This window comes from Pan paniscus, chromosome 6 (assembly GCF_029289425.2).
Source record: "Pan paniscus chromosome 6, NHGRI_mPanPan1-v2.0_pri, whole genome shotgun sequence".
NCBI classification, from domain to species: domain Eukaryota; kingdom Metazoa; phylum Chordata; class Mammalia; order Primates; family Hominidae; genus Pan; species Pan paniscus.
Window position 1 is genome coordinate 164,844,715 of NC_073255.2, and position 12,099 is coordinate 164,856,813.

General features: G+C 43.6%; 1 protein-coding gene across 1 annotated transcript in view; it reads left to right on the forward strand.

Annotated features, from left to right (window-relative positions):
- The window catches only part of SND1 (staphylococcal nuclease and tudor domain containing 1), a 436,722-nt gene that overhangs the window by 333,754 nt on the left and 90,869 nt on the right, over positions 1-12,099 (forward strand). Inside the window, exon 16 of the mRNA XM_003806046.5 lies at positions 1,377-1,486. Within this exon, the coding sequence (XP_003806094.1) occupies positions 1,377-1,486 (110 nt within the window). The remainder of the gene's footprint in view (positions 1-1,376; positions 1,487-12,099) is intronic.

Genomic DNA, 12,099 nt, shown 5'->3' on the forward strand with positions numbered 1-12,099 from the left:
TGCTTCTGCTGCTCCTATGCCAGATCTCTTGTACGTTCCCTTGAGGCTGTTCGTAAATAAAAGGTAGCACCTCTTAGTTCTGCCTTACTGCAGCAGGAGAGACCACCAGTGATTCAGAGACACACATACTCCATGCATCCTCCCCCAGATCTTCATCATTTTCGTTTCCTATGTCTCTAGCCCAGTTCCACTTTTTGTGGAATTATGTCTGTAATTATATAGCATCATAATTATAGCTACAGTGTGAATTTTTTTGAAATATTTGTAAGTCTCAGATATCAAAATGTAGCATATTTCATGGTCTGTCACAGATGACCACTGTTAGTGGTAAATATACTTGCAAAACTAACGGGTTGACTCAAAGAAAGAAAAGGCAGTCTCACTTGGTTAGTGAGCACTTTGTACAGAATCCTGTGGTTGGATACAAAAAAGAGTATGAAGGATAGGATTCTGTCTTCAGGGACAGGTTGGTTGTGGGGGTCAAAGAGGATTTTGAGGTTTTGAGCATGGGAATTGCTAAGAGTGATAATGATGATACAGATAATATTAATAATAGGATATAGTAAACGTCTCCATGTGGCAGGCATCGTTCTAAATAATCTCTCCTAGTTCACACAGCAACCTTAAGAAGCGGATATATTATAATATCTGTTTTATAAGTAGGAAAACTGAGACTTTCTGAGTAATTTGGCTAAGGTCACACAGCTAATAAGTGATAGAGCTGGGATGTGAAACTGGGTTTCTTTGGCTCCAGTCACCTAATATTTCATCAGTATTCTGAGGTGTTTTGCTTTTTTTTCTGTCTCTCATTCTGAATGAAAAGCCGATGATACTATTGTCCAGAATACACCCAGAGTTGAGAGGGGAGGCTTATTTGAAGAGAAAAGTGACACTGAATTAACACTTTTGAATTTGGTGTAAAAGTCAGACAGCAAGGAGAAAATGTCCAGGAGTCAGTGAGCATGGCACTTAGGAGGCAGAATGGCTGGGATATTAGTAGGTGAGGGAGCCATTTCTGTAAGAGATGGCTCAAGCTGCGAGACTATGGGACCGTCAGTTGGAGCAGTGCAGGATGAGGAGTTCCTGCTCATCTTACTTGGAAGGCTCCTTTCGCCATGTGCTCTTGATAATTCCCAGATGCTGTGGCTGAGAGCTCCTATCCATTGGTGCTGCTGTGATAGTGTTGGTTTTTTCCACCTGGGGAGAACTAAACCCCTCCTCCACTTCTCCCATTACCTCTGTCTTCGTCTCAGATAGAATGGATGGAAGTTAGATGTAATGCCTGCTTCACTGGAGGTGTCAGGGGACCGTCCTTATTGGACAGCAAGCCTAGTGGGCACCTTTTCATCACAGATTCTCCTTTTCTCCTGACACAGGCATTGAATGCCCCAGAGGAGCCCGAAACCTCCCAGGCTTGGTGCAGGAAGGAGAGCCCTTCAGCGAGGAAGCTACACTTTTCACCAAGGAACTGGTGCTGCAGCGAGAGGTAGGACATCTTCCTGTTGCTTCTTCTGTGAGGAGGGGTGACAAAATAAGGCTCCCTTGGTCTGCCATGTCAGAGATCAGTCTGTTGTTTTTTCCACTGCTCAGCCTTGCACATCCATAATCCATTCTTGTGTCTGCCCACATCTTATTTCCCTGAGCGCTGCTTCATTGGCCAGCCACCCCCAAATTGCTCCCCTCCACTGGTGGCCTGGCATGTGTGGTGGACACCAGGCCAGCCCAGCCAGGCTCCTGATGCAGAGAGCTTACATCTTTGCATTCTTCCTCCTTGGTGTATTAGCCTGAGTTGCCTGTCTCCAGCTGGATTTAGAAGCTTGACTAACCCTGTCAGGGGCCAATTTTCTTTGAACATTTATTTGTATCTTTGAGTAATTGCATTTTCTGTAGCGGGTTTTCTGACTTAATTTAATTGTATTTCTGTTTCTGCCTGTTGGGCTGGCTCTTGCATGCAGGAGTTAGGATCTCAGCTGCTGTGGTGCCCTTCTACCTGCTAATTTTGCTCAAGCCTTCATCAACAGATCCATCTTCTTTCCAGGAGTATGCCAGCCATTTGTCCTGCTAGGTGGGCACAAGAAAGGAGCAGCAGGGAGGTGTGCTTGGCTCAGCCTTAGGATTTTTGAATCTGCCATTGTCCCCATTTCTTTTACAGTCATCTATAGGGTCCCTCCAGCTTTCATAATACTCACAGAGGTACAAGATTATAGGGTCCTAGAGGCTGTCTCTCTAATGAGTCTTCGTAGATCTTTGAGAGCAGATGCATGGACTTCTTTAGGATGCTCAGTGATAAAAATACCTGTTTATAAGCTTCAGCCTCTCAAGCTGATTTGAATTGCTAAGAAATACATGAGGCGTGAGAGAACAAGAGAACACGCCAGTCCGAGATGCTTATGTTGGACTGTCCTGGCCTAGAGAGAAGTGTTGGTTGCCACCTCTTTGATTCTTTACTGCTTGCCTTCTTATTTTGTAGAAGAAAGTGGAGTGGACTAACAAATCCTGAATTCTCAGTTCCATTTCCCAAACATCAGCTACAACAATCTGGGTATCACATCTGCTTTGTTGGCTATCTGTACAATCATTGGGGGATTGGGGGGCTTAATTGTATCATCAGATTCACATTGCCCTCCATTTTATTTTTTGTGAAGATGCATGCAAAGTAAAAATCCTTATATTGACATGGAAGGTGCTTCCCCCTCTCCCGTTTTGTAGTTACACAATGCTGCCTGAATTTTTATCAATTAAAAATAACCCCGTGCAAGAGAAGTATTTCAAAAATCCAAACACTCCAGTTGTCTATAAGTGCCTGTTGCAGTTTTTGAAGTGGGCCAGGGATTAAGTGGATGGGGCAGATATTGTAGAATTTCCCTCTAATTTTGGATAATGAACTGCAAAGTAACTATGTTGGTAAAAGCAGGTGAGTCTGTTCAAATTCATAACTTAAAGACATTGTGAAGGATGCAGCAACAGACTTTTGTTTGTTGTGCTTTGGATGGAGGAAGGAAATCCCTTCATTAGATTGCCCAAGACATCGGTTGATGGCATTCTCATCATTTACTGTCTAAGTCAAATTTCTCACCATCGTTGTCTTCCTACTGTTTCACATCTCCTAAAGTTTCTTTCCCATTCTTTTTCAACTGTCTTTTTCCCAACCACCTTTCTTCCTGATCATGTTTCTGGCCCACTGATGAGATCCAAAAGTACAAGGGGATCAAAGAGAATACTGATCACTAAAAGGAGTGAGTGGCCCAAAACTCTTTTACTCTCCCATGGTTATTGCGACCTTACCTTTGTCTTATATTTGCTAATACCTGACTGTTGAAAAAGATTAAAATTTTCCCCAGTTTTCTTTGGGGAAACTCTTTGGTGCTCTTGGTATGTAATTGAGTTTGCAGATTCTTAGTCTAATCCAGAGTTGATCTTTCTTGATTATAGTGGCCCAATCTTTCATATCCCTAGGTTGAGGATCTCAATAAGAACCTTTCTGCATTTTCTTAGCTACTTATATGATTACTTGGGTTGGCTGTTTCGAAAGTTCTTTACACTGAGAAAATGTGAGTATGTCCTAAACTATGAATAATTCAAAAATCTGACTAAAAGATCCAGTAATACCCTACTGTCCTGAACATTTCCTTTATATTATATATGAAAACTGTTTTCTGAACAGTGTAGGAATGGAGAGGTTTGTGTTTTATTACAGGCTTATTCATTTACTTTTACCTATGTAGTACCTCCATTTTTATTTCATAAGTTGTCTTGGGGAATGCTTCTCTTTGTCCTACTCCCCCAACCCCACAAAGATCTAGCAGAAGAGGAAAGTCCCAGTACATTGGTACTCCTGGATGCAGAGGTCCTTCCCGCCCTCAGCAGAAGTCCTGAGCAATGCATGGATGCCTGAATGTGGGCCCACGACCTCCCACCTCATGCAGCTCTTACCTTCCAGGCAGCCTCTATCTTGCCCACAGTGCACGACAGTGCAGGAACTCTCCTGGAGCTGAGCCACTGCTGGGATGGCCGCAGTTGAACTGGTTTTTTGCACCTTTTACCTGTTCCCTTGATCATGAGTTTTAGCTCAGATAACCAGGTATTTTGAAGACGTGATTGTCCTTGGCCCTGCCCCATCCCTTCCCTTTAAAGTTTTAAATTTTTTTCATGTCTTTTCTTTGGCCAGAATTTCTCTATCCCCTGCATGCCTTCCTCGGTTACCATAAATCTGCATTATCCTAGGAAAGATGAAGCCCACAGATTGTACGATTTCAAAGTACTTCCTGGGCCCCTTTGTGTGATCCTACAGAGGCCTGGTCATCAAGTTGGACTTCCCTATGTGAAACCATAAACTAACCTGAGGAAGATACTGAGGGGAGAGGGGCTGTGTAACGGTGACTGCCTCTAGGCCAGCCTTCTGCCAGGCAGAGAACAGGAAGCTGGCATGCAGGGTGTCTGGCACTGGTAAAATGACACCATGTTTGTAAGTGCATTGTCCTGGCTTTTGGTGGGCCGTGCAGGAATTCCTGCCTGAATTATAGTCTTTCCGTCTCATATCTTCATGTGGAGCCCTCAAGCTTTAGACAAGTCTTTTATCTCCGTTTTCAGGTGGCTCCCATTATCTTGAGACCTCATAATGCTGCTTTCCTTAAATTTGTTTTACACTGACGCTAGTCAGCACAGAGCTACTCACATTTCTGGCCACCACTCGGCTCCATTATCTTGACTTCTCTCCTGCCCTCTTACGTTGCATTTCTTCTTTTACACCACTGTTTTACATATTGCTCCTCTTTAGCCATTGGTTCCTGTTGGCTTTTGTTCTTTTACCTGAGTTGGAAATCTGGGAAGACAATTCCAACTCAGTGGTCTGGGCATTCTGGTGGTGCTGCCAACCCCAGGGCAGGAAGAACAGTGAGTGAGACACTGTGCCATTACCTGCTTCTCCAGCCTTGAAGCCCAAAGCAGCCAAATAACTCTCAAATGACGATCACTTTTACTCAAAAAAAAAAAAATACAGTAAATTCAGTCTTTCTTTCTAGCCTGACTCCGCTGGTATTTAGGACAGGTGGGCAAAACTGTTTTACAATAAAGTTTCATTGAAACACAGCCATGCTAACTCTGTTTTTTCTTGTTGTTTGATTGTTTGAAACGGAGTCTCGCTCTGTCGCCCAGGCTGGAGTGCAGTGGCGCGATCTCAGCTCACTGCAACCTCTGCCTTCCGGGTTCAAGCAATTCTCCTGCCTCAGCCTCCCAAGTAGCTGGGATTACAGGCCTGCATCACCATGCTCGGCTAATTTTTTTTTTTTTTTTTTTTTTGTATTTTTAGTAGAGACGGGGTTTCACCATATTGGCCAGGCTGGTCTCGAACTCCTGACCTTGTGATCTGCCCACCTCAGCCTCCCAAAGTGCTGGGATTACAGGCATGAGCCAACCGCGCCTGGCCTGGCCATGCTAATTCTTTCATGTATTGTCTATAACTGCTTTCATACTATAACAGCCGAGTTGTGTAGTTACGACAGAGGCTATATGGCTTGCAAAGCCTAAACTATTTACGATCTGTTCCTTTACCAAAAAGTTCGCTGACTACTGCTGCATATGGTATACTGAATTGGGTTTAAATGGCTTGTAATAGCCCTGAAAATTTAAGTTGGCTCTCCTGTCCCCTGCTGTTGAGGCTGGACTGCATGAGATTATTGTATCTGTTGGCTGTAGCTGTGACTATGAGCTGAGTGCCATGTCCCATTGGATAGCATGTACTTGGTGACCCCTGACCTACATACAGCTGACTCTTTAAGGCAGTTCCCTGCCACACAGTCAAGGACAGGAAGATCTGGTGTGATTTCCCAGATGGGGAGTTGTGCCTGTTACTAGCATCCCCCAGAAGTAGTGAGAGATAGCATTAGCTAATGGGTAAATAACTGGCTTAAAAGTGTAAACTCCTAGGTTTTCACACTCCAGTTTTTATGTGGTCCTGGATATGTGATTCTTTTCTGCCTTGGCATTCCTGTCTAAAACACTGATCTAGCAATGCCAAGCCACCCTTTCCTTTTTGCGGCCCTTGTTCTGAATAAAACAGTGATTTCATGTCTCTTCTCACTTTCTTCCAGAAGGCAGCTAGCCAGCACATACTCACTGACCAGTTGCTGCCTGCACAGCAGTGTTTTCACTGCTGTGTTGGAGAAACCCGAAGTCTTAAAGGGCCATAAGGTATTATTTAAAGAGATCAGTGTCATAGTTTAACTGTCTTCACAGTTCCAGGCTGTAGGAGGTACAGTTTCTGAGGACAGGGGCAATGTATGTGGGTTTGGTGATCATTTCTAAGGCCTTTTTCGATGACCCCTTTGTCCTCTCTGACACATTAGAATTGCTCTTTGCTGCTGCCTGAAAAATGATGTCCTCATGCTGGACAGCCCCAGCTGAAAACTCAGGCTGCTGCCTTGACCTATTTCCCTTCTCCCTGCTGGCATTAAAAGGGAGGATGCCCCGGGGAGCTCATTCTGCAGGCTGCAGTGGCCAGGGCAGAGTCCTGGGTTTCCTCTCTCTCCCTTACTCCCTGCTTTAAAAAAAAAAAAAAAAAAAAAAGGTACAGAAAAACATTATAAGCAACTGTTGCCATTGGGAAAAAAAAAGTATTTACGTTTCAGGGGAATGTGGCCTCAGCCATGAATATTGGTGTATGTTTATGAAGGGGTGTATGTCTGGGAAATAAAACTTAGAATACAAGAAAAAGTGATTTCATTTCTTGCATCGTAGCTCCAAGTGTGCTGTATCGTGTCTGAAATAGATAAACTGCTCTAAGCAGTTTCAAGTTTATCTCAATCTCTGTCCTTCTTGTGCCCTCGGTCCTTTCCCTACATCACCCCACAAGCACTGTGGTGTATGCTCTCTTAGCCCTTCCCATTCCATCTCTCTGCGCAGGCTCCTTCCCTGTCGAGGAGACCCACAAGAGAGGGAACGCTAGCAAAGTTATATCTCTGGATCAAAGGAATGAGGACAGTTCAAGCCACAGGAAATTCCAAGAAAGTAATGGACGCCCAGTGAGGGTGAATCCAGTGCAACCTACTCTCCTGACTCTCCCTGACGGCCAAGTCGCTTGGGAACCCTCTCCGAGCCACAAATAATTACCTGCTGGAAAAGCAAGCAGGCTGTCCGGCAATGTGTCATTTATTTTCACAAAGCCCCCTTATTCTAGATTATCTCAGCCACTGCCCAGGAAAAAGGGAACATGTTATGGTCAGCTTTCTAAATAACTCTCTCATCCCACAAGCTTTTAAAGGCTGTTTGGGGGCTAAGGCCTTTATCACCTCCCCACACATGCTTGACAGTTCATCACCCACCAGTGGTCTTTAATTTCAAGCAGTTTATTCTTAGTTAAGGGCCATATTCTTTGAAGAAGTCTCAGGTAAGAAAAACTCCTGTCTTAATAGTGATCAAACCTTAATTTTATATAGCATTTTCTCATTTTAAAAGTGTTTTCATGCATAATGTTTCATTCTAATCTCACAGCAAACCTATAAGAAAAATATTAACCCTGTCTTACAGTTCAGGACACCAAAATGCACAGTAACTTGCCTCTGTTCACAGAGCTAATGGTAAGACATATACTAAAACTCAAATATCTGCATTCCAAATCAAATGCTTTTTCTCCTCAAATCATGCCAGTTTTGCTTTTAGAAGGCAATAATTCTTTTAGCCATATTTTACCATTTTTCAACCATAGAATATCTGGAACTAGTTAAAGGAATAGTAGAGGACTTCCCTGAAGGTCCCACATTGACTAAGAGTCAGTCTTCTGTAGGGCATGGATTCTGATCCTGAATGCTTCCAAGACTGCAGAGGAATTTGAAGAATTTGCTATGCTCATGCCTCCCCTAAATATTTACTCTGCTCTTCCCACAGCTCCTGTGTCTATTGATTGTCTGATTCCTGCTTCATCTGCTGTTTGATTTTTGTGGGCCTTACTTTTCCCATTTGCTCATGTATGTCTATATTCCTATATCTAATGTTTCTTAAAAGACAAATCTGACTGTGTAGGTGCATTTGTTTAAAAAATATAACTCCCCATTGCCTCTGGGATAAAGTCTTATCTCAGTTTACATATATTCTTGATAACCTCTCCAACTTTATGTCTCACCACCCCCACTCACTTCGTAATTCGTGCCTTATCAGAATGGACCTGTTATATTGGCAGTTCGCCATATATACCATTACATTTTGTTTCTCCCATCTCTCAGGTAGACTTAGACTTTCGGCCCAGCACATCAGTCATCGCCCTTGCTTGCTTTCCTATTCACTCCTGTTCTGGAAGGTGCATCACCTTTTCTTGGAAGGCTTCCCTTGCTCTCCCAGGCTAGATGAGATGTCCTTCCATCAGTTCCCACAGCACCCTGTGCATGTATCTGTTGTGCACTTACCAATAGTATACAAGGGATCTATGACCCAAGTCTCTCCCCACTAGCTTGTAAGCTCCTCACAGACAGGAACCATGTTTTGTCTTTGTACTCCAGTGCCTAGTATATAAGAGATACTCAATAAATAAATATTTGTCAAATCAACTAATTGATTCCTTGTGACCTAATTCTAGAGAATGGGAAGAAGGCCTGTTATTTTGTTGTCCTTTATGGTTCTTTAGGAAAGCTCTCCAAGCTTGGCATTTGTCAGGGTGGGAGGAAAACTGCTGAAGTATTAAGACTGGACACATGGCTGCTAATTCATCAGCTTATCATTGAAAAAGTCCATAGCCAAAACCTGACTGTGCACTTACTATAGGACCCTGACCTGCCTGGGTCTCCCTGTCTCTCCAGCCAGTATATTTAAAGGTAATGAGATAATGATGAGTGTTTTGAAAAATGTTTAGTGTTCAAATAGAAACCATTCGTGTCCCTTCACTCTCTGAACATAGTCTGCAAATCTCTCCCTCTCTAGTATGTTTCTGTTTTGTGGATTAGACTGCTAAATAAGCGAAGAGTTAATTTTGAAGTTCAGGTCAACAAATTCCTGTTTGGAGACGGGCTGTTCCTGAATACCAGGTTGTTATCTGTCTATTACAGCCCCTTCACTTCTGGGCTCCTGGCCCTTTGCGAAGTACTTCAGAAAGCCTAGAGAGAAGAGAGGGCCCTCAAATCCCATTCCAGCCCCTAAATGAAAGTGGCATCACAAGGAGAAAAGTGGAGGTAGAAATGTACCATGGGGGACGTTGCCCCATTGCCTTTCTTCCCCTGACTACTGGGCTTCCTCTATCAGCTTTTAACGTCTGGAAGTAGCTGAGTCTCCAGTCACTGGTGGCCTTCCCCAAGTGAGCTCAGCAGCATGTGCTGATAGGTGCCAATACTGTGCTGGCACCAGTGGGATTCCTCTCTGCAAAGCTGCTGGCTTAGCTCGACTGTTTCCCTATTCCTCTCCTTAGAACTTTCATAGCCAGTCAAGCATAGAATTGCATCCATTCTTCTGAAATAGGTACTGTGCCTAATTTTTCATTGGCTTGGCCAAGATTCTGTTACCTGTAATTATGTCATATGGGCTGACTGGTGTAGGTTTGATAGGCCTCACTGCTCTCCAGAGGCTAGTGTTCCTATCCCAGGATGGCTGTTGGGATTAGGAGTGGAATGAGGAATAGTTTAGGACCACAAGAGATTTGGCCTCCTTGGAACATGTAGGAAGGCCTCAAGGATGTAATTCTAGCCCAGGGAAGAAAATCCTTTTCAGCAGACGCTTCCCTTCCCTTCCCCTAGGGAATGGGTCCCTACTATAGTAAACTCTTCCTTAAGAGAGTTTTATGTTTTCTCTGTCAGATCAATTTGTTTTTCTTAATGTTGTTCCTATCAAAAAAAAAAAAAAAAGGAAGAAATACAGTCCTCAGACCTGACAGTTTCATTTTTCCCCCCAAGTAGAAGCAATGAAACTTTAGCAGTTCCAAGACTCCTGGCACTCACTTTTCCTCTCCATCTTTAGGTCTAACCCAGCTCAGCCCAGAGTAAAGACATAAAAGCCTCACATGTGATTTCCTCTTGCATTTTTTCTGCTAGAAGGGTCCACAGTACTTACTTTATGCCTCATCTCAATTGAGGCTGGATGATGAGGATAGTGGGCAGTGATTGCAATTGGGGAAGGCATGTACTGGATCACATAAGGTCATGAAAGTCCTTGAAACAGAGCCTTGCCAAGCAGAACCCTTGCCACTCATGGTATTCGATACAGTCTACCCATCTGACATGAAATGATATTCTTAATGAGCCATTCCTATGGAAGATAGCTATTGCCAGGCACATTCAGTCTCCTGGTCTCCCTCTCATAGCTATGTAGGGCCTATGACCTAGAATAAATGGAAAAATGTTATCAGGAGGAAGAGACTGCTGGACTCCCCTGAGAGGTAGGGTTTGTGCTAGGAGAGCTGGGTGCCATTTATTTCATTTTGATATATCAGGTGCTCCTAGTAACAATTCCTAGTTTCTCTTACCTCTGTAATCATCCTGAATAGTCACTGCTTCTTGAGCTTTGGTGAGTGTTCTCTAAAAAAAAAAAAAGAAAAAAAAAGGTGGAAGCTAATATTTTTAATAACAAAGGGCTGAAGAAAAGCAGCTCAGAATTTTTATTTTTCAGGTGAAATACCTATTGTGAAATCTGTTAACTTCCTTCTGGAAGCCTAATTTGGTAGTATCTACAGACAAGCAGATAATTTCTTGACAAACTAAAGATGACCTCACACAGACCTGCCCACTACTTGTTTTCAGAAGAACTTCTGAACCCAGAGCATTGGCCAACACCCATGCAGACTTGAGTGTGAGCTTGTTTTGCTTTTGCTTCTTTTTTTTTTTTTTTTTTGAGACAGGGTCTCACTCTGTCGCCCAGGCTGGAATGCAGTGGCACAGTCATGGCTCACTGCAGCCTCAACCTCCCAGGCTCAGGTGACCCTCCCACCTCAGCCTCTCAAGTAGGTAGGACTACAGGCACGTGTCCCCATGCCCAGCTAATGTTTTGTTATTTTCTGTAGAGATAGGCTTTCACCATGTTGCCCAGGCTGGTCTCAAACTCTGGGCTCAAGAGATCTGCCTGCCTCAGCCTCCCACAGTGCTGGGATTACGGGCATGAGCCATTGCACCTGGCAAGTGAACTTTAATGTGGCATGTTTAGAGTGTCTTCAGGCTTCAGGCCTCCCTGTTCCGTTTGTCCTAAACATTGCAAGCCATGCCCATTGTCTGAATATCCCCTATGGAATTACATAATTCAACTCATATCTTTTTAGAACACAGCTCTTAATATATAATAGCAAGGCTGCCTGAGCCACCAGCAGAGCACAAGCAGACTGTAGATGGCATTTTTTCTCCAGGTAATACTAACGTTGTGGTGTTTCACATGTGACTCGCCCAAGGACAGAGGGGCAACTGTTCTGGTGGATGAGCTGACCTTTACCCTGCCCTGTTCTTGCCATTAGCATGCCCACTCCCTGTGTCTGTTGCCAAGGACTTGAAGAGAACCTCCGTGTTCCCAACCTGGCTTTATTGATGAACTTTCCACTTGCTACTCCACCCGTGACGGTTTCTGGTCAGCTGCACTTAAATGGATTTTGAAAATGAAAGTGACCAATGGTCTGTTATGAAATGCTGCGGTGCATGAAATAAGATTATGAGCAAGCTTGAGAATTAAGAACAGAGATACCCTAACCTGGTCAAAACAACATATTTCACATAGTGAGAAAGGAATAGCTCATTCTTAGACTCTTCTTTAGGACATTTAAGGGCATCTTTTCCTTCTTAATGAAACTCTGTTAGCATGTGAAAAGTCAAACCTAGGTTCTCATTCCACCTTCACCATTTGCTGTCTGACCATGCACACATTCCTTAGCCTCTCTAAACCGAGGGCAATCTCAGTGCCTATTAGAATTTAATATGAAGGCTATCCCTAGCATTGTGCAATGCAGCCATCCTGCTAAACCTAATTGCCTCACCTATGTAAGGAGGGTACCTTCTCACTAGGGTTACTGTGAAAATTAAGTGTATGTGTAAACTGTTCCTCACAACCCAAGATATTAAACACTCAGTGAATGGTAGCTTGCAGCATCATTTTTATTATTAATAGAAATTCTCTCAGCCGGGCACAGTGGCTCACGCCTGTAATCCC